This window comes from Nothobranchius furzeri, chromosome 11, assembly GCF_043380555.1.
Source record: "Nothobranchius furzeri strain GRZ-AD chromosome 11, NfurGRZ-RIMD1, whole genome shotgun sequence".
NCBI classification, from domain to species: domain Eukaryota; kingdom Metazoa; phylum Chordata; class Actinopteri; order Cyprinodontiformes; family Nothobranchiidae; genus Nothobranchius; species Nothobranchius furzeri.
Window position 1 is genome coordinate 29,556,619 of NC_091751.1, and position 22,245 is coordinate 29,578,863.

Here is a 22,245-nt window from a genome sequence, read left to right on the forward strand (position 1 = left end):
AAGATTGTAGCAAGTTATTTGTATTCTAACAAAAATATCCAAGACATTGTAAACTATACAAAAATAAAAATGACCCGGATCTATAGGTCTAATACTGTTGCATTCTCTCTCTCTCTCTCTCTCTCTCTCTCTCTCTCTCTCTCTCTCTCTCTCTCTCTCTCTCTCTCTCTCTCTCTCTCTCTCTCTCTCTCTCTCTCTCTCTCTCTCTCTCTCTCTCTCTCTCTCTCACACACACACACACACACACTCAATTCCAAGTGATCAAGTTGTGATAATTACGAGCTACTTTAGCTATTTCAGTGATTTAATTTCATCCTTACCTTCAATTAATCGTCAAAAAGCAACAGAATAATGTGCCGAATATACAAATGTAATCAGATTTATTACCAGTTCTCGTTTGATTTCACAAAAAAAGAGAAAGAGAGAAAATATATATGTGAGAGTACGGCGAGTGATTCTGGCTAATAGTTCAAATGCTGCAGGTCGATTGTTGTTAGTGACTCCGAGAAAAAGTAGAACGTGTCCGCGGAAATGTCCACGGGGCTGTCCAGGGACTCCGACAGGCTGGGCGAGGCTGCGTCCGAGAGCTGCAGGCAGGAATCCGAGGAGAAAGGCTGAAAGTCGTGTAAAGAAACATCCAGAGCGGAGGGACTGTCCCCATTGTCCGGCCCAGATGCCGAGCCAGGGCCCATTGTTGACATGCAGCCCGGAACAGTGGGTGACGGGTTGGGAAAATGTTTCAGATGTTTGTCATTGCTGTTCAGCGGCGCAGCAGCACCAAAGCTGGCCGAATCTCCATTGTGAAGCTGCTGCGCGTTGTTCTGAAAGGAGCAGGTATCTCTCTCCAGCAGGGGCCCGCTCTGCTCGTACAGGGGGCCCCCGTCCTCCTCCTCCTCCTCGCTGTGGATGCCGTCCTCGGCGCCGGGGCCTTTCCCGTCCCCGTTGTGGTTCTCCTTGCTCTGCGTCTGCCGCTTGTGCTTCATGCGCCGGTTCTGGAACCAGACTTTGACCTGCCTCTCCGTCAGGTCCAGCAGGGCCGCTATCTCCACCCTCCTCGGCCGGCACAGATACTTGTTGAAGTGGAACTCCTTCTCCAGCTCCAGGAGCTGCGTGTTGGTGTACGCGGTCCTCAGCCGGCGGGAGCCCCCTCCTCCACCACCGCTCTCCACGATCTCAGGCGAGCCTGGAAAATGAACACGGAATTAAAACGTGGAGACACAGAAATTACATAACCCCTCTGCCTGTTCATCTTAGTCTGGGTTGTTATCAATCCACCAGTGAAGGCACGCTGCAGCAAAATGGCCGCTGAGCCGCTGACCAAAGCTGCTTTTAGCCAGAAATGACCCGGATATAAGCTACAATCACCTCGTTGTCTATAAAATAAAATAAAAATAAGAGAATATTAAAAAAGAGTCCCGAGCCTGCAGCAAACAGAGGTCCATGCTGGCGTGGGGCTCTAATGAATGCTGCAGCTGCCCTCCTCGGCTAAGCCACTCCATCACTCTTCATTACTGTCACACATCAAAACTCTGCTTCTGCGAGGAGAAGAAATCATCTTACATCACCAAACTTTAGCCAAACTCTCTACACACACCAGTAAAATGCCCACAAACACACCACGGCACGCTGTTGTTCCTGGTCTTTTGTGTGGTTTTAGGAGGGCCTTTACGCAGCAACAGACTTTCCTGTAATTCACCCACCTTTTGGAGAGAAGCAGACGTTGGAGATGGTAGTGGTGGCGGTGGCGGTCGGCAGGTGGTTCCTCTTGGAAGCTTTCTTCTCCCGCATCCACGGGTACTCCGGGGGTAAGGAGGCGGTGGGCAGCGGGCTGCATCCATCGGGGCTGTGTCTGGGCCGGCCGTGGCGGGGATGGCTACCCGGGTTCAGGCTGGGGATGGTATGCTCAAAGGGAGGAGGAATCAGTGTCGGGCGTGAAAGCGTCGAGCTCTTGATTGATGAACTTTGAAATGAATCAGCGACAGGGGGGAAAGATGTCAGGCACTCAGCAAGCGACGGCTGACTATTGATAAAACCGCTCTCTCGCTCGAATTCGTAATTCATCTCCGCTCCCTGAGAGCCGAGGAAAGTTTGCGCGCGTATTTTTATAAATGTTGCGGCTCAGTGAGGACGAGAAAGAAAAAAATCATTAAAAATCTCCTCTTTTTTCTGTTTCACTGATTACGGCCGTGTGGGGACCGAGCTACCATTAAACTATTGAATTCATGGAGACAAGGTTGAAATTGGACCGAACTGCCTGTCACATGATTACCTCTGTCCAATGACAATTTGGGCTTTCATCAAAAGAAGCCAGAGTCTGCCTGATTGATCCAAAAACTCTGCTGAAGATCGCCTCGCTCAGCTGGGACACGACTGTTTTTATTTACATCTTTGTCCGCTCAGTTTATCCTCCTCGCGCTCCTCCAGTCGAATCCACTAAGCTACAAAACCAGTTTTTTTTTTCAGAATGGCTGACGCTCTCTATTACAGGGAAGGAGCCCGGAGACGGGTGCGCGGATTCGTGCACTCCTCTTTTCTCGTATTGTTTGAGGATGTCAGTCGAGAACGCCCCCACCACACACACACACACACACACACACACACACACACACACACACACACACACACACACACACACACACACACACACACACACACACACACACACACACACACACACACCAAGAAAACTATATCTAAATAATGTTATCACATGAAAGGAGCCTCTTGTGCAGAAGTGTGATACAGTCACTCATAATAAATGCATTATGGGATACATTTTGCATCAAAGCTGGATTCTAGCGCTAAACTCAACATTTATTTTATATAAAAAAATAAAAATAAAATAAAAACACAAGCTTCTTGTTTTCTGTTTCCAAACAGTTCAGACCCCTAAACGCGTCATGATGCCTCCTTATAAACCGAGGCAGCCCAGTTTTCATGTCAAACACCGCGTGGCTGCTGGGAAAAAGCCTCCCATTATATTTCCATTATCACTTCTAGCAGAAAGTGCATTGAATCCAGCACCAACACAGTTACCATCGACCATTTACAGCACACCCATTTGTAGCGTTATTATGCAGATGTTATTGAGCTGCTCTCCAGCCGCCATGTTTGGTTTCCAGAATAATCCGTGATCGCAACAATCAGAATGTTATTTCCTTGTCTCATTCAGACAAAACTATAAATATGGTTTATGAGAGAGGGAGAGAGGAGAAGTGGTAGGCCTCTCTCAGTTTGTTGCTTATACACCAAACAAAGAGTCCTGGAAGCCTGCGCGCGATCAATCTTACTCGCCAAAAGGTCTGACAGCTCGGTGCCCTCACAACACATTTAAGGCTTCTAACTCTCCCCCGGATCAAATGCAGCCAGGAAGCGCCGAGAAACACTGGTCACTCAGATTAGAACCAGTTTCTGCTCGCGTTTGTCGCTGGAGGGATGTTTTAGAGCAGAAAGGAGAAAGAATCCAGACGCACGAGATGCGACCGTTTCCTTTCTGAGAGGGGCTGCAGTTCACCAGCGGTGAGTAGCTGAGAGGGGGGCGAGGCAGGATCCCCCACCTGGCTTTTATCTTCGTGAATATTTTCAAGGGTGCATGTTTTTTCGTTTTAGATTATTTTAGTGAGCGGATGAGTCAGTGGAGGACTTTGGATTTACGCACAGGCTCTGTGTGCAAAAGGAGTGGGTGTCGGCATGTAGGGGCGCACAGCCTGCCTACACACTCTTATTATTAAACTGAGTCCCATTCATGACACGTTTCCCATAAAAACAAAACCCCTTAAAAATAAATATAATAATGATTTAAAACGTTTATTTCTGCTGCTGCCACGTGATTTCTGGATGCAGGAACACACAAAGCTTCAGCTTTTTTCATAACACACTGTGCTCCAATTGTTCTGGGTTTCCCTGCTAACCATATGTCAGGTCAAGAAATGCTCGAGCCCACTGAAATCAATCACGTTGGACTGAAAATGGGTCCAACAAAAACACACGAAAACGAAGCAGGACGGGTTAGATGTGGACGGTGTGACCGAGGTTTGCAGAAAGTTGCTGCTTTTTTCTCTTATTTTTCCACACATTTACTTTCCATGGGTAGGTCACGAAATTATGATATGACGATTTAATGCCAAATAAATAAATAAAAGAAATAATAAAAATCGTTTTTGCTTGTTATTATTGTTTATTTATTTTTTGGAGAATGGCTCCATTATAATATGCACGTTTTCAATTTTAGCAGGGTGAATAAAAAGTGTCCATGCAGCTTCTCTGTCGCCGCAGCCACACAACTGCATCAGTGCGCCGTTTTTGAAGCGGGTTCTCATTTAGCTTCTTGTCTCGTTGCAGGACTTCCACACGAGGCCTGGCTGACATTTTTATTATTATGGATGAGCCGCGCAAAGGGCCACCCTTCAGAGGAAAATACAGCAAGTGCTTGATTTTATCTGCGGATGTTTTTTTATTATTGTTCAAAATTTGTCATATTTCCTTTAGGAACAAAAATATAAACATGTTTTTAATAGATTTGTCTGAACATTTTATGCTAGTTTTAAACAACATTTGTGCTGTTTTATGCCTGGGAATAAACATTTAACTCGTAATAAATAATTCCACCGCTTCATGTTTTTGTATTTTTTACTAAGATTTTGTAAAAACTTCCTGCCAAATTAAACCTGAAGGATGTGTTTTCATTTCAATTATTTTATTTATTCCTTCGATCTGGAGCAGCGGAATGTTTGACACCGAGGGAGAAAAATGATGACGTGTGTTTGTCTTTTATTCAATAAAGAAAATGCAAACGTGTCCTTCTTCCACCCTTATTGCATGACTGATTGATTCTTACAATCGCTGAGAAAATAAAATGGGATAAAACTCCTCGGAGAAGAAACATGGAGACATGGTTCGGCCCGGTTCGGTTCTGCTGAGGATGCGTGCTTATGGGCTGAAAACGGCCGAGGATCGTTTCCCACCAAGCCTCCACACAAACATGGAGGAGTGTCAGATAATACTAAAGAGTCAGCGTGGGTGTCTTTTACAGAAAGCATCAAATAAATAACAGAAATGGAACAAAACAGGACGGTTTTCCTTCAGGGCGGATTCCCTCTCAATCCCAAACTCCGTGGCTTTTCAGGAAGTGCAACAAAATGCAAAAAAATACAAACAATTCTTCAAATGCGGATAAAGAACGGTCAGATTCACATTCAAACGACTAACATGAGTTCATAATACCCTGTTTGAGATTTAAAACAAGAGGTTTGTTCTTAAAGAAAAGATTAAATACGCTAATGACGTAACCCCCCCCCCTCCCCCGTCTTACTGTCAGACACGCAAATAGAGGAAAATCCGTGATTATTTATCCTACTGCTACTTCACACATAAACTATAGAGAACATAAACAAAAGCATCGGGGAGAAGGTGGAGGCCGTGAGGAGGCGCAGCAGAAACAAAGCGGGTAAATGTCTGGAGGTGGATGGAGACAATGGGCGGACTGATCCGCGCTGCGCCTCCGCTACAGATGCGTCAGTTTGGGCGCTTCCTGGATTCTTCCCTGAGAGTAGTGCGGCGTTAGGTCTGTGTACGTCGGTGTGGGGTCACACACTCCGTGGTGTTGACTGTTGCCCATTGTGATTGCGCCATTATACTCCATGTTTGCGGACGGCGGGTGCGGGAGGTGGGTCAGGCCGAAAACCGACGCACCGGAGCTGGGCACCGAATCGATGTAGCCCCCGCCGACATACACGGGGCTGCCCTGCATGTGAGTCCCGTAGTTTCCGCTTCCGTGGAGCGCGTGCGCGTCATACTCGGGCGTGGCCGAGTCTGTGCCTGGGTACCTCTTCTGGGAGGGGGGGCAGTTGTTCAAGGAGTTGTTCAAAGGAGGGGGGTATGACGTAGCCATACCGTATGCGTTCTGATGGGGTTTGTTATAGGTCGGTGACTGGGACTCGTATGGGACACTGTTAACCAGAGAATGCATAGAACTGAGGTATCCACCTCCCCCACCACCTCCCCCACCAGAAGCAGGGCCTACTGGGCTCCGTGGGGACTGTCCACCAGGAGAAGGCATCATCCCAACGCCTTTCTGGTCCTTCTTGTACTTCATCCTGCGGTTCTGGAACCAGATCTTGATCTGTCTCTCGGTGAGGTTGAGCAGGTTGGCCATCTCCACCCTCCTGGGCCTGCAGAGATACCGGTTGAAGTGGAACTCCTTCTCCAGCTCCACTAGCTGCGCGCTGGTGTAAGCTGTCCGGGCCCTCTTTGATGCTGCTGACCCTGGTGGGCTCTTGTCTCCGGGGCAACTCTCCACTGTCAAGGAGACGGAGAGGAGGATGTCAGTCAGTGATCCATCACACACACACACACACACACACACACACACACACACACACACACACACACACACACACACACACACACACACACACACGGCAGAATGAGTGGGAGCAGAACAGTGACAACACATCCACTGATATAGAAGCTCACCTATCAGGAGGGGGTGGGGGTGGAGTGTGATAGGCGTGTTTACCAGATAAATACGCCCATTAAGGTACTTTTCCCTCTAAAGAACTCACTCATTCTCTGCTTCTTACCTATTTGTTAAATATTTGTGTTGCAAACATCTCAGATTTTGACAAATCTTCTCCAGACTTAGTGGTTCTCATCAGAGGAGTATGAGACAATTAATAATCAGTGCACAGGCCAAACATTAATTCAGATGAACCAGAACAGAGTATCTGACCTGAGGTTTAAAATATCCTGACCCTCATCCTGCTCCATGCAGTCACACAAGAGCATAATGCAAGCATCATATTCCTCAGGGCGCGTGGTGCGGCTCCTGCCCTCTCTGATAAGCTTCAGAAGCTGCAGAGCAGTAGAACTGGTCTGTGCATGGCCGTGGCAGCTGGCCAACACTTAATAAATATCACTACCTGTCTCACAAAGCCGGAGTCAAAGGAATGCAACATGACATAGCCTGACCCATAATGATCCAGCACAGCTGAGAGAGAAGGGCTGTGTGAGCTTGGTGTTTCATGGGGATGGGACAAAGGAGCACATTTAAATGATTTTTCACAATAAAACTCTAAAAGGGCCTATAAAAGGCAAATGTGCATCCAAGTATTACACAGAATCATTATGACAAACTTTCATCTAAACGTCACATTAAAAGCATCCATTTAAGCTCTGAAACGCAGAATCTCTCCATATTTGACCCAATAAAGCATCCAAACACAACCAGACCTCAACACGCCTCTTATTGAAGGCATCAAATGTCTCTGCTGTGTTCGAAAGAGGATTTATTTCATTTTACAAAATTTCCATAATTTATTATTAGATGTTTTTACTCCAGTGGCCGACAGAAACAGTTTAAATTGTTTATTTCTATGTGTTTATTTTGCTGGCAGCTCTTTGTGTCCGGAGCTGCAGGAAGTTGTGGTGTGTTATGTGAGTGTGCTCTCAGACTTGGCAAATGTCACAAATCCCTCATGTCTGCTAAATCTTTACCAGGACAAACCTGCAGAACTGAATCCTACATGTCTGTTGAAAGAGCAAGTGCCAATTTAATAGAACGTCATTATTTTGCTATTGTTTAAATGCATTCCTTTAGTTTACTGAAGTTTGCTAATAAATAGCAAAGTTAGAATAAATATATATTTTTTTCCATTTCCTTTTTGTTTGTCAGGCTGTGAATGGATCAAACATGACGTCTCCTCCAGCCAACGTCTGGCGTTACCTCACAGGAATCCTTATTTACAGGTAAACAGTAAAAACTGGTATCTGGAGCTAAAGTCCAGGTCAGACTGAGAGACCATCTAAAGGCTTAGGAAGACTCTGCAGGTGATCCATTAGCTGATTAAAGTGTTACAGTTTGAGTCCAGAATATTGAACTTTTCACAATATTCTGAGATTTTGAATGTTGGGTTTTCATCAGCTGATCATCACAGTTATAACTGGTAAGTGCTGAAATATCTCTGGCTATGTCTGGAATGAGTCTGTCACATAGTTTCACCTTCTAAGTTAGATTACTGACATGAATGACCTTTTGCACCAGATTCAGAATTTTCCAGTGTCACTTATTCTGATCAAATCTTTTGTGATTTATTACAAACATCCATTTTAAAGCTCACAGCAACACGGTTGGTGTTTTGTCCTGTTCCAAACAGTGTGCCTTTATTCCAAAGGGAGGGTTGGACTAAGCCTGCAGCTTCTTTTAAATCCTCTTAATCTGGTTGGGGGACTGAATTTGGTTTTGTTCTGATACAAACCGGACTCGTTGCCTTTTGCTGTAATTCTGTGAGCTTCAAACATTTAAATTAGAAACACAGACTCATCCATCAGACATCTACCTAGAGGTCATGGGAAGAAGCACAGACCCCCCCACTAAATGACCCACCAGTTTCCCTCTAATCAAAACAGCAGGACAAACTAAAACAACTGTTGTGTGTGTGTGTGTTTGTTTGCTGTCTCTCTGGGAACATGATGTGATCAGTGGAGATGTGTTTACAGTAGGGGCAGGTCAGCTGGAGGGCAGCAGGAGTTGGTGCTGAACACAAGAGCTGCTCTACAGCAGCATGAGGGTTAGTAGAGACATGAATACATGAGTAAATGGTAAATGGCCTGTATTTGATATAGCGCCTTCTAGAGTCCTAGAACCCCCCAAGGCGCTTTACAACACAATCAGTCATTCACCCATTCACACACACATTCACACACTGGTGGGGATGAGCTACAATGTAAAGCTGGAGGTAACCCCCTCACACACACACACACACACACACACACACACACACACACACACACACACACACACACACACACACACACACACACACACACACACACACACTTCCCCCCAGCATGGTGCAACAGTACCTGAACTGGAGCTACTGGCTGGTTTCTGCTTCGTGTTCTGACGGGACTCCTTCATCCAGGGGAAAATCTGCTTGCTGCGGCCCGAGGAGGTCGGGGAGCCGTTCTTGGCACCGGCCTGGGTGGACCCGTTGCTTGCGTTTTGGCTGAGGGCACCGGGGGACTGTGAGGGAGGGGGTGGGCCTGCCACCGGTGCTTGATTGCTTTCGGGGAGGACCTTGGGCTGCGCCGCCTGCATGGCCGTGGTCCTGTCGCAGCTCTCCGCCATCTCACCCGGCTTCTGTAGAGCCACGGATCCGCCGGGAGACTGCAGGGAGCAGGCAGGTCGATGGTACTCACTTTCCACATGAGAGGCCCGGGGATATTGGACCTGATTGGCATCATAACCGAAGCCATTTGCGCTTTGATACGGGTAGCCACTGTAAATTGCGGAGCTGTCGTAGTAGGTTGCCTTTTGCATCTCGCCGTTTCCCAATATTTATTTCAGAAACTGACAGGGTCTTGACACCCTTGTAGAATAACATTGGCACCCCGTGGTCACGTGACGCCTCTCCGCCAATGGCCTCTTTGGATTAACCTAGGGTTACAAGAAGCACTGTGAGGAGGAGAAATGGTGGCGATCCATCTTACTTTTCAATACCGAGCTGACACTGGAGACTGTGGAGCAAAGATAGGGCCAACTACTCTGCACACTATTACCGTTTACCTTATGGCTCACACAAGCGCGCGCTAACCTTGTGTCTGCGCCAAACAGCATGGAGCTTTTTTTCAGAAAGCATCAAATTCAGTTAAAACACAGCAACAAACGGGCTGACACGTTAAACCTCTGAGCAGAGAAACAGATTGAAGTTACATTTGGTGCGTAAAGAGCGCGCCGTGGAAGTGGCTCGTTAGCAGGTTGCCACACAGGAAAAATGTTTCTGTTACAATATTATTCTACCAACAGGGCTGTCAACAGCAGCTCTAATTTCCTGTGTAGCAGGTGAAAACATTCTGTGTGGCCTATCAACAATTTTTACATATGCTTGTTCTTTATGATGAAAACAAGCTCGTTGAATAATAAACTGAGACCTTAAAGCCAAATTTAGAAAGGAAATAAAAACGAGAATTTTTTTTTCTTTATGTTTTGTGTGACTTGCAACATAAATGAAAAGGTCGCGAGGGGAAAACCTGAAAAACCGGGCGGGTCAACCATGCATCTCCATGCCGACGGTGAACTTCTCCTCGCAGGCCCATAATAATGGCTGCTGTCGGCGGTGCTGTTAACAGGCGGCTCGTGGCCGTGATATATGAGGGTCTGAGGGACGAGAACGGCCCGGGGAGAGGGGAATCCCGGTCGGTAAGACAGGCGAACAGAACAAAAACCGGGAAAGGACAGAACCGGCTATAGCAGCAGATAGACATAATAATAATAATAATAATAATAATAATAATAATAATAATAATAATAATAATAATAATAATAATAATATTTTGTAAATGCAGGCTACTTTTGTGCAAAAGTTCCAAAATTAAGTTTTTGTTTATCTGATTGAAACGCACTAACAACAATAAAGGTTCGGTGAATATTTTCTTAAATAAAGACATAAATACAAACACCTTCCAGATACATGCAGCTATAAATCAAACTAAAAAGCCGGACGGATCCATAAATCAAATAAATCTGCCCCAGATTAACACAGGAGACGATAAAAGGCCGCTAATAAAAATAACAGCTGTCTGAAACGGTCCCTCAGCAGACATAACCTGTGTGCGTGAATAAAAAGAAGTTGTTATTAAAACGTGAAATATGTGCTCGTGCAGCCGCGCGCACCAAAAAGCAATCGAGACTAAAACGAGTCCTCAGGATGCAGCCTGAAACTGGATCTCCTCGTTTGCGCATGATGGCCGGCTGCACCAGCAGCTTTTTGCGTGGATCTCGCGGAGAAGCGGAGCGACAATCACAAATGGAAGCAGAAAGAGAGACAAAAGGCAGAGTGGAGCTCCGCGCGCAGAGAAATCTGGCCGCCTGACTGTGTGTGTGTGTGTGTGTTTGTGTGTGTGAACTCTTCCTGAACCGAGATCTAAGTCATACGGTGATAAATCACCGCGCGACACACAAACTCCGCCATTTACAACAGAGGGAGCCTATTTCTGGCCTGCTTACCTTATCCTCTCAAGATGAATGTAGAGCAGCGGGCAATATTTTCTCATTCAGCGACGAAATCGATTAAAGTGGTAATCCAGAGAAAACTTTAAAGGCAGGGCTGACTGGGTGGAAGGAGCAGCGGCAGACTGCCATGCAGCAGGCATTTAGCAGCCACCTAAAGGGAAGAGCCGAAAGAAGACTCCTTTCCCCCTTTTTTCCTCCCTTTTTCCTTTCCTTCTCACTCGACGTGGATGGGTAGACCCAGATTACCAAAGCAGGCATGAGCAGTCGGGTCAGAGAGATAGCAGTTATCTGCTCTCAGGACTGGATTTCTGCTCATGCCACAGAGCAGTGGACAGGGCTTCATAGCAATATTAACGTCAGCCCAGGCAATCCTTGACTATGAGATCCTTCACCAGTACCACGCAGACACCAGTGAACTGCCCCGAACCAGAGCGTCACCATAGACAAGAAAAATTATGCAAATGAAGCAGCGCCTTGGAAAGGCAGCGCAAATCAAGAGGTTGTTTCTCCTCCTCCCCCAACCAAATGAGGCAGAGCGCGCAGAAATAAATGACAACATTACGTTTTTAAGTCTTCTTATGACCATTTAATTTGCTTTTTTTGGATAAATTGTGGATTCATAGGAGGCTACAAAGGCACAGTCAGGCGGGTTTTCCATTTCCAAGGAGCATAAAGAACCGCCGCTTAATTATTAACCCGCATTTTTGCATATGATTCGCTGTTTTAGCACAAGGACGCACACTCCGTTTCTTCTCCTCGCGGCTAAGAGGAACATACCAACATTTCTATTAGAATGGCAGATCAAAGCTCACGATATTAAAGGGAAGATATTTCACAGAGAGTGAAAAAATGGACACAAGTTTCATCAGCAAAAGACAAAAAGCGGAGGACACGCAGCGCTGGAGGCAGAGCCGGCAGCGACGCGAGAGGGGAATCCCTCTGCATGCTCTCTTTTGCTCCTAGAATGACTCCGAATTAGATTTATGGTGGCCCCCTCTTCAGCTGGAAACACAGGCGCAGGAGCTTCTGGGTTTGTTTTCAGGCCTCGGGACAAAATTAGAAAGGTAGAGCGCGCGCACGGCGTGGGAGGTTGGGTGGGAGAAAAATTCACACACGAGGATATTTTTTCAGCCTACTTTGCTTTTTTCTTTCACAAAGTGACGTTTCCACTTTGTATAATTATTTACTTCTTTGTTCCTTTGCTGAAATGCTGATTCGTCTTTCTCTTTAACACGGCCCCGAGGAGAGGGTTAAAAGTCAGAGCCGTGCGTAAAATGGCCAAAATCAACGCGGGATGCCAAAGAAAAAGCAGGAGAGGAAGAAGAAATAGTGATTTAAAAAAGAAATAATGTTAGAAAACTTCAGCGCAGCAGGCTGGAGCAGCTACAAGCAGATAGCTTTCACAGAAAGTAGTTTTTGAAATGAGTAAGGCACCGCTCCAAGAGCCGCGATTCCCCTCGTCACTTTTATGGTGACAAATTACACCACAAAGACAAGTGGAGGAGAAGGAATTATTGCTCTCGGGTTGCTCGTATTTGCTGCTGCACGGAAACGTGGAAGCTATAGGCTGCTTCTGCAGACCCCGCCAGCGCTCTGGTAGGCGTGTGTGCTACTTATTAGAAATTGAATAAGGATATCATCATCAAGCATTCATAACACAAATCAATAAAGATATATGGACTTACCGAAAGCAGCTCAGGGTGTTTCCGACACCGGGAGGTGGCCTTACTTCACTCTGCTGGGATTCTACAACGAGCACAAAGACAAATGCGTTCACGTTTTACACGTAAATGTTTTATTTAACGCTAGTTTCTCCGTAAGATACCGCGTGTTTTATGTTTGGGCTGATTTTATATTCAGAATCGATTTTTATAATTATTGTTTCGTCTCACACAGAACGGAATTAGGCCGCGTTTAAATAGTGGAAACAGAAAACTTCTTCAAATTATGATAAATATTCTGGTAGTTGTAGAAAAACCTTTAGAATAATTTTAGATCTTTTTTAAATTTATTCAGATATGTTTTAGGATAAAAATGTTCCATTTTAATACAACAATATTAAAATGTTTTATTAATGTTAAAGAAATGTTTTAATTATAGAAAAATGTTAAAGTTTGAAATGTTACAGAAAACCAAATTTATGAAAATAAATACCAGGAATATTCTGATAGGATTTTGTTCAGAAGCATCCGGGTTAAACCTTTCTACTCATCACCTTAATAACACTAATGAGTTCTATGTAAATAGGCTGTTTGTTGTTTTCCTGCTGCTCGGGAGTCTCTCTCCTCCACCAACGGATCGAATAGTCATTAGCTCGCGCTCACCATCTTCCCCAAGTCCCTGGGCCCATAAATCAAGCAGGAGCGCCGTGACCTCCGCGCGGCCGCGCGGTCCTGGATGGTACTCCGTCTTCCATTATATCCTCATTTCCCCGGCGGAGCGACACAACCCCTCCGCTCTCAACAACTTCCTTTGTTTTAACAGTTTTTATGGAGATTGTCTTGATGTATCGTTTACGCACACATAAAACAGCGTAAAGACGCGCTGTTTTGTTTTATGGGACAGGTTGAGCCCGTGCACCCCCGCGCGCTCTGCTTGGAAGCCGATAAATGGCCCGTTTGTCCAAATGGATGCTGATTAGAAGAAAACATCAAATTCCTGCTAAAAACTAATCATGCGTTTAGGATAAAATACAACAACGTTTCAATTATTACGTCATAAACCACCCGATCACTTGTTTTAATAAGAAATGATAAAAAAAATTTACATCGGCACACATTTTCTGCTGAATCTGAATTTCGACCGCTTTTGATATTTTTCCTCCTTCACACCACAACAAGGAGCCCTTTTCTCGCTGACCTCTCCCTCGCGCAGCAATAACTCACGACAGCAATGAACAATAGGCGGAAATACCTCAAAATAAAATCCATCCTCCCAAAGCTGGAGCTCTGAGTCGTTCCGCGTGGAAAACATATCCGTCCGTGACAGCAGAACACAGCCACACCACGCCGGGATCCTCTCTGCTTCCAGCCCGTCTCGCTTCTATCTACTTTCTTTTTTCTCCTTTTTCTCCCCCCTCGATAATCAAACTACAAAGCCAGGACTCCCCTCCCGGAAAGTGGGGGTAACCAGCATATAATCTGCATCATATGGCCAGACCGGGGCTCCGGTTTTCCTCCCAGTGCCATAACACGGCGCAGTAGTATGCGCTCCGTGCTCACGTGACACAACGTCAACTTAAATCCCTTTTATTTGAGCCTGTGAATCATTAATGGAGGCAGTCATTGCCCTGAGGAGATCGGTTTGGAGGAGAAAAAAAATAAAAGATGGTTTGTGACACTGCGATGTTCTGGCAGAGGAGCGAGCCTCTCACTGAGAAGCAGATTTTCCACGTGTCGCCCATTCAGAGGGAACGGCTGCTCTGACAGTTTTAGAGTGCCATATATTTGGTGCCTGTTATAGCAGCTAAAAGAGCTAATCCTGCGCGAGCGCGCGGCTGCAGCTGAAACGCCAAAACACAAACACCGTCCTAGGAGGCAGAATAAAGCACACTTGTTATTATTTATCCTCGTTTTCATGCACAGGTTTGCTTTTTGTGTGCATTTGACAACACCGAGCTCAGCAGCGCCCCCTGCGCTCTAAACCAGCCTCTGCTCCTCCATCACCAAAACGAGCGTAAGAAAACCCTTAACATTACACGTTTACCTGTCATCCGCGAGGAGGCTGCGTGTCCTGGTGGTCGCGGGGAGGACGGGGGGTCTGTCGGTCAGCGGAGGGCGGAAGGTGGAGGTGAGGTAACCAGAGAGAGGCTGCTCGACCCCGCTGATCACTACACGGACCCCATTAGACCAACATGCACACATTTCCGATCAGCTGACTGAAGGTGTACAGTTACTTCTTTTTTTAAGTTTGCTTAATTTTTCTCTAAAACGAACAAATAAAAAGAAATCCCAATAAAAAAAAGTGTCACGTGCGCACACTGAAGGGATTTGCCTTCAGGCTCAGGAGGTTTTACCTAAAAATCGTAGCCCGGAAGAGCTTCTCTCCTCTTGGGCTCCGTTTGGTGCTTGTTTCCGTCAACACGGAGAAGCGGGCGTGGAAAGTCCACCAGAACTATTAATCACCCTGGGCGGACAGAGACAACCCCACAGGCACAGCAGCCTTTGTCCTCCGAGAGGCGAACATTTAGAGTCAAGAGCAGACCGGTTCACGTGTTCATCCAACAGGAGACGAGGAGAGGAGCAGCAAGACGAGTTAGTTTCAACAGAAACGATGGCTCATTACTTCATGTTGTCTTTATGGCTCTTTTTTTTTTACAGATGCAGGATGACAACATGGCACCACACGTCCGCGCTCTACCTTTCACCACTGCACCTGAACTCTCCTCTGACCCGGGCACAGGCATGGGGGGTGGGGGGCCTCAAAAACCAAGAGAAGATAGAAACTCAAAGTCAAGATCTAGTGGCAAAAAGTCATTTTGCACTTGTTTCCCACGCGAGTAAACCCAACACACGACATGAGAGGGTTTTCAGCTCAGTAACACTAATGTTTGAGAAGTATTTCAACAAATCAAGACTTCTTATCGCTGTCAGCAACCAGGAGAGGCGTGGACGCCGGCCAGACGGCCAGAGGGCGGTCCACGTCTCCCCACAATGTTGACACTCGGAGCTCTTAACAGCCGGGTTTGGGTTACCGAACCTCTCAGCTGAAGATAACCGCTTCAGAGAGGCTTCTCACCGGCCAACATCAAGACTGATGCGCAATTCAACGCCTCGAGCTGAGTGGAGCCGCCTCTAATTAACCCCCCTGACCAGCACGGTGACGGACTGTAGGCTCGGAATAAAACGTTTTATCACTGGAATGATGACGGCTCTTATGGCTGAAAACGGTTTAGACTTTAGAGCTGCAGCTGCAGGGACCGTAACCACCACCACCAATAATAATAATAATAATAATAATAATAATAATAATAATAATAATGAAAACTTTGGGGACTTTGGTCTCGTTAAAAACAAAAACTTTATTGTACTTCGTGTTTTTGTGCCATAAAAAAATAACATTCACTCCTTTTAAACACACTTTTACGGTTTCATGTGCAGAACTATGTATTTACATAAAAGTTAGCTTTCATGCAAATAAGTTGAATCGCCTGTTTGGATTCCTCACGACATAAAATTTAGTATGACTCAATATTTTACAAAAAAATGGACAATTAAATAAATATATAACAATAATTTATAATTGATCTTTTGGAGCAAAAAAAATCAATAACTTGGGAAACAGTACACGTGATTATTTTATCTCCAGATAACATTCAGACTCACACACACACACACACACACACATATGTGTGTGTGTGTGTGTGTGTGTGTGTGTGTGTGTGTGTGTGTGTGTTCTATATATGAGCTCGTCTCAGCTATTGTCATATTCTTACAAGTAGCAGCTAATAAATATGATGTAATAGTGACACTAAACTGAATGAAATGTTCTAAAGCAGTTTTAAATATCTTATTCAATCGTCAGCTACAAACATTGCATATAAGTTAAACTGATTTAAGTTTAAAGGTAATTTTAAGAGTTATATTGCTCAGCAGCCACCTGATAATTGTTTTTATTTATTTATTTATTTATTTTTGCAATTTGTATTCATAAATGAGCACAAAGGCGTCTTTCAACTGGAATCTTATGTATAAAATATTATAAAACAACCCCAGCGTCGAGGCGTTTTGAGCTAAATGTTTTCTATGGGAATAAAAACAGCTGGTCTACTCACAGGCGATGTAGGTGAGTCCAGAGTCTCCGTCAGGCGGAAGCAGAGCTGGGTCTCACCCCGCGGAGCATCACTCCAGAATGAAAATCAGTCAGATTTTCACATCTATTTCTGACCCCGGAGACATTTATTATTCAGAGAGTCACGTGAAGGAGCAAATTAAAATTTCAGCACTCTGAAAGTGACCTCTATTCCACGAATCAAATGACTTGAAATCTAGAATTGAACTCCTTGGAGCACGTGCGCAGAGTTGGCGCCATGAAGCTGCATAGGTGGTTGTTAGACACCCACCCTCTGATAGTCTGTATTTCATGAAATCCAGATTATTTGCAGTTTGATTGTGAACATGTTTGTTACACACCTGCTAACATGGTCGTGGTGAGTAAATCAACAACGTGCCCAAAATTACAGCCACCCAACGTGAGCCATCTGTCGCACGGCTCTGGGCCCGGATCGGCCTCGGTTCTATCTGAACCGGAGCTGTCTCACGGCTCGGTTTCACACTTAAACACAGTTATTGTTTCCACGCCGTCCCTGGGTAAACCCCGGGACGGCATGAAAAGGCTGACGGAGGTTTCAGAGCTGATGTATGGTCTGGACACTGTGTGTGTCGAAAGGTCATGGGTCAGGAGAAGTGCTCCGAAGCTGTGATTGGTCAGCGGCAGCCGTGTCCCCTAGCTGAACTCTCCATTGTTTAGATGGAGCAGGTAGTGACCAACGCGCCCTCTCTGGTGCTCTAAGGTTGGAGACAAAACCTCCTCAAAAATCAGAAAGCATGCAAAATGTTGCGTTCGAACCACCAAGGATTCAAACTCACCCGCGCGCCAGGGCAGGGCTGTAGCTCGCATTTGTTTCTGCCACATATCATCGTAATCCGAGGAAATGCGCGTGACATGCGTGCGCATTTGAATTAGAGAGAAGTGAGTAATGAAAAACAAAAATGTGCACGCGTGCGTTAGTAAACGTGTGAAATGGATATTTTTTTCAAATAGGACATTCAAATTTTAAAATATTTAGAATTAGCTGCATTGTTTTATGTAAGATTCCTGAAGGTTGAATCGCTGCAAATGTCTCACGTTTTGTTAAACGATTTTTGTTCAATAGAAATTAAAGTATTAACAAGTTTATGAGGAAAAACGCGCGTTTTTTTACGACGTTTTAGAATAAAAGCCTAAAAATACGAATGAAAATGCTCAACACGTGTCAGTTAAGAGGAAAACAATCAGAAGATTATTCTAAAAATTAAAATAGTTTTTTTTTATAATTTACATTTAATTTCAGAATAAAAGAGGTAGAAAAACGTAACTGGAGCGAATTTAAAACAAAAACAAGCTGTTGCATGAGTCAAATCCGCCGTGGCGGTGACAGATTTGGTCCAAAATCACGTCAGCCTTTATAAGTGAAGCACATATTTATTTCACAAGGACACGTTTAAGCTACACTAGCCTGTATATGAACAACGGTCACCACTGAGACAACACAGACACATATTCACAGTTTAGAACACAGCACAACAAAGGACGCACCAGCACAGATGAAACTAGACCTTATACAACATAAGCAGAGCGGACGGGAAGCCTCTCCCGCCCGTCCTTGTGCCTTCATTAGGTAGTTTTATATGTACACTAGATGTAAAAGTCACCTGGACTACATTCAACAGTAAACCGACCCATTCAAACGCACAGACTACACGCAGCTCCTCGGACCGGGACCATTCCTACAGAACGGCTCGAGCGCCTCTCTAACTCCGAGCCTCACAGATAACTTTCAAGTATATTAGAACTTTCCATGAGCAATTAAAGGAAAACAGGAACAAAACAATAATACATAAAACAGCTCTAACTCTCTGCCACCAAACTGCAACATCTGCTCTGAATGCGCGTTGGCTTTTTTTCTTCTTGTTCCATTATAAACAAATATATAGACACTTCAGTTGCCACCATGGCAAATAAATGTAGATTTCAAGCTTATATGAAGACGATCGTGGAGGAAAGGGTTACAAAGGACATGGCAAAGGCCCAATGTGCAAGGTTACAGAGAATAACACCATGTGTGTAAAATACTGAAAATCGGTCCATCCAATTCCACTTTTGCTTTGTTTTCCTTCTCAGTCTGGAGTTTCAGGCATTTGCGTTCATTGGTGGACTATAGACCCACGGTGCACGGCGTGGGCACGAGCTGCTGGCCTGTTTTGATCTGCTGCTGCTGCTGCTGGGCCCCGGTCGCTGAGGCCGAGCTGGACGAGCGGATCTTAGTGTTGGGGAGCTTGTGCTCCTTTTTCCACTTCATCCTCCGGTTCTGAAACCAGATCTTGACCTGGCGCTCGGACAGGCACATGGTGTGCGCAATCTCCACCCGCCGGCGCCGGGTCAGGTAGCGGTTGAAGTGGAACTCCTTCTCCAGCTCCAGAGCCTGTTGGCGGGTGTAGGCAGTGCGGGACCTCTTGGGCACTCCTCCATTGTAACTGGCACTGACTGGGAGGGAAACACAAACACACACACACATACACACACACACACACACACACACACACACACACACACACACACACACACACACACACACACACACACACACACATGAGCGAGCAGGTGTTATGCAGGTTGATAGCTTTTATTTCAAACTCCTTATTTGCGCCACTGGAGACATTAAAGTGCGCAGAAATGGAGCGCTTCTCTGTGTTGGGTGAGTAAATTGCAGCTGTTGTGTTTGATGTGCAGCGTCTTTGACTTTAATGGTAAGATGCTGAAGAACTCTCATCCAGGGACAGATCAAGCTTTAGGAATGATTAACAAAAACAGCGGGGCGGATTACAGCAGTTTGGCTCGGCTCCAGAGCTGGAGGTAGTTTGGGTTAAAAAGCAACAAAGGCGCATGGCCCCGACAGGCGAACACGGGCTATAAAATTTACGAGGGTCCTTAATTACCGACCCCGCTGCTCGATAGTCGTAAATTGCTGTTGTAAGGTTGTTACTAGTGCTGCTCCAGTTGGCGTGTGTGTGTTCCAGAGGCTGCTCACTCACCGTTGCTAACGTGGACCTTTTTCATCCACGGGTAGACCACCGGCTCCTTGCCCTTCGCCGTGCCGGGATACACCTCACCGGAGAGACTGCAGTCTTTGGTATTTGCCCCTGCACCACCGTCTGGCGCCGTGGAGAGGCGAGGACCGTGGCTCTGTGCAACCGGCTGCGGCTGTGCGTGATGCCCGTCCCCGAAATCGTCGAGTGAGGCGGCGGCGGGGACGTTGCCGTAATCGTAGCCCGTTTCTGTGTAGTTTGACCTCGGGTAGGTTGCCTCGTCGTGATGGGGGAAACCCGTGTCTTTTGGTCGCTCGTAGTAATCACCATGGCTGGGGATGTATCCGCTCTGCTGATATTCGTCGCACGGCGGGAAGGAAGGCTCGATGTAGTTGGAGTTTATCAAGTAGGAACTCATGGTCATTAATTTGTGAAGTGCAACAATACTAATTTTTATCGCGCTGTCGTTTTTCTGATCTCCACAAAACCCTCCTACTCCCCTGTCAAATGTACAAAGTTGTCTGGTCACGTGCGTGGAACCACCAATCACCGCGTGTCCTGTGGGCATCATGTAAACAGGAACCAATGGAAAGCATGGCACTGGTACCAGCAGCTCCGCTCGGACTGGCTCGCGTTGGCGTTTTGCTTATCAGATTAGGATATAAAAGGCAAAAAACCTAATCAACTAAGTTGTTTACGGCTCGGAACTGAACTTACGGGTGAGACTCTGCAGCTCGGCTCAGACTGAGAGAAATAAGCCGAGTCCTGGTGGAGGCTGTGCAGAAATACTCATGAATAAACACAAATTCAAGCTGTTAGGAATCTGTTGCATTTTAGAAAAGACCAGGGCAAGAAAACAAGAACTAGCTCAACAATTCACCATAAAATATGGCTATTAAAGAGTTTAAATAAGTAAAAACGCATAGAGCATGCAGCACACAGACATGTTTTGCTGCACACTTCTAGCGCGTAAACTGCAAATCTCTAAATCCAGAAAAACCAACCAGCAGGAACACCACACGTTCCCAAATGCAAAGGCAGGCCCGTTTATGCAAGACGCAAGTCACATTTCCTGTTTTCCCCAGAATAAAACACCAACCTGAACGCTTCCCAAAGCCTTTCCTTTATAATGTAACACTAAACCTATATGACGTTTAAGGCGCGCACTCGAACCCGCTCTTGGCTGTTATTAAAAAGCACATCAATCGGACGAACACCCAAGGACACCTGCTTTGCATTACAGTCCGGATGCCGAAGCAAAAATTTGAAAATAGCACCCGTCCATTTGCAGTGGAGGAGTCCGGTGACCTCGTGTCAGGACAGATTCACACGCTCTGAGCAAACCTCGCTTATTTGGAAAAAAATAACAAACAACTTCTTTAACCAGTGCACGTGCACTAACCATGTCCCTGCGCAAGCTCAAAGATGAAACCAAACAAGACAAATATTTTAAATCTGTAATAATAATAATAATAATAATAATAATAATAATAATAATAATAGCATATGCTTCCTGAGCTCTGTGCTGAAACACACATTGTGAATCTGAGAGGTTCTGACCGTGTTCTGCAGCCATCAGGTCCAGTTGCGTCTCCGGACTGTCCCTCTGAGTCCGTGTCCCTACGCAGCAGACCTGATCCAGTCCAACAAGGCCTCTACAACAAGAACCAACAGGGGCCAAACTTACAGAAACACCACAGCTACTCTTCTCCCATCTTTCTCTCTCCTTTCTTTTTCCTGCTCGGCCTCCTATTCTTCCTTTTCGCTCCCCTACGCACAGATAACTTCTGCCTGACCCCGAGGTGACACCATTTCCATTTTGTTTCTTATTAATCTTCCCATTGACAGTCTTTGTTAAACAACAAGGCGTGTCTCCCCCCTTTTCTCTCCCTCTCCCCCAAAGAGGCGACATTTTCATATCGGTTAGACGTGCTGACCCGGGGTTCACCCCGGACTTGGACTTCAGTGTTTTGCGGGCTTTATTAAGCTCTGGGGAGATGGAGGCAGCTCTCAGCGCGGGCTAGCTCTCCAGGAGGCTCCTGACAGGAGTTTCAAAACTCCACACAGAACACAGAAGCTCCACGTTGAATATCTTCTGGCACGTGCGTAAAAGTAAGTTTTACTGAATCATCGTTATGGAAGTTGGATGAGAAGACGTGAAACACCCAGACCTCTTATTTTTACTAGATTATTTTAATGTCAGCACGCTGTAGGGAGGCAGAGCCTCGTTTCCACCTGGTGAGGAGACCACCTGAGAGGCCGTGCACCATAAAGCCATCCGGTAAGACGACTTCACGTCTACCTGCTATTCTTTTATACACGGGTCCTGTTTAAACAGATCGGGTCGGCTTGGCTCCGGCTGTAAATGTAGCCTGCTGCAGAGCCAGCTGTCCCACTTGTTGATCTGATTGTTTATTTCTAACGCATGGATACGTTTATACTTTATTA

The 22,245-nt window shown here is 45.7% G+C and overlaps 3 protein-coding genes and 1 long non-coding RNA gene across 9 annotated transcripts in view; 1 reads left to right on the forward strand and 3 right to left on the reverse strand.

Moving 5' to 3' along the window:
• Positions 1 to 3,229, reverse strand: hoxa2b (homeobox A2b). Its single transcript, XM_015955929.3, has 2 exons — positions 1,701 to 3,229; positions 1 to 1,183 (listed from the first exon to the last, which is right to left on the reverse strand). Exons 1-2 carry the CDS (start codon positions 2,059 to 2,061, stop codon positions 462 to 464), a joined length of 1,083 nt encoding a protein of 360 aa, XP_015811415.3. The 5' UTR covers positions 2,062 to 3,229; the 3' UTR covers positions 1 to 461.
• Positions 3,229 to 4,796, forward strand: LOC107383369 (uncharacterized). Its single transcript, XR_001572733.3, has 2 exons — positions 3,229 to 3,519; positions 4,342 to 4,796. It is a non-coding gene; the product is annotated as an uncharacterized lncRNA (long non-coding RNA).
• hoxa3a (homeobox A3a) overlaps positions 4,754 to 22,245 on the reverse strand; it is a 26,785-nt gene continuing 9,293 nt past the window's right edge. For 2 of the 6 annotated variants that reach the window (XM_015955926.3, XM_054744457.2), the window contains exons 2-4: positions 12,697 to 12,757; positions 8,863 to 9,436; positions 4,754 to 6,297 (exon numbers count right to left, since the gene is read on the reverse strand). In XM_015955926.3, coding sequence (XP_015811412.1) covers positions 5,504 to 6,297; positions 8,863 to 9,319 — 1,251 coding nt within the window. In that variant the 5' untranslated portion in view covers positions 9,320 to 9,436; positions 12,697 to 12,757 and the 3' untranslated portion in view covers positions 4,754 to 5,503. The other 4 variants (XM_054744459.2, XM_054744456.2, XM_015955927.3 and 1 more) reach the window with 4 other exon arrangements.
• On the reverse strand, positions 18,174 to 21,325 carry hoxa4a (homeobox A4a). The gene is made up of 2 exons (XM_015955930.3): positions 19,804 to 21,325; positions 18,174 to 19,255 (listed from the first exon to the last, which is right to left on the reverse strand). The coding sequence occupies exons 1-2, from the start codon at positions 20,366 to 20,368 to the stop codon at positions 18,927 to 18,929; spliced, it is 894 nt and encodes a 297-aa protein (XP_015811416.1). The 5' UTR covers positions 20,369 to 21,325; the 3' UTR covers positions 18,174 to 18,926.

Bases quoted from the DNA above. Each gene is read 5' to 3' on its own strand.
- hoxa2b (XM_015955929.3), bottom strand. From the start codon at position 2,061: ATGAATTACGAATTCGAGCGAGAGAGCGGTTTTATCAATAGTCAGCCG. The intron at 1,184-1,700 runs GTGGGTGAATTA...TTCATTTTCCAG, and splicing joins CGTCTGCTTCTCTCCAAAAG to GCTCGCCTGAGATCGTGGAG.
- hoxa4a (XM_015955930.3), bottom strand. From the start codon at position 20,368: ATGATGCCCACAGGACACGCGGTGATTGGTGGTTCCACGCACGTGACC. The intron at 19,256-19,803 runs GTGAGTGAGCAG...TTTCCCTCCCAG, and splicing joins AAAGGTCCACGTTAGCAACG to TCAGTGCCAGTTACAATGGA.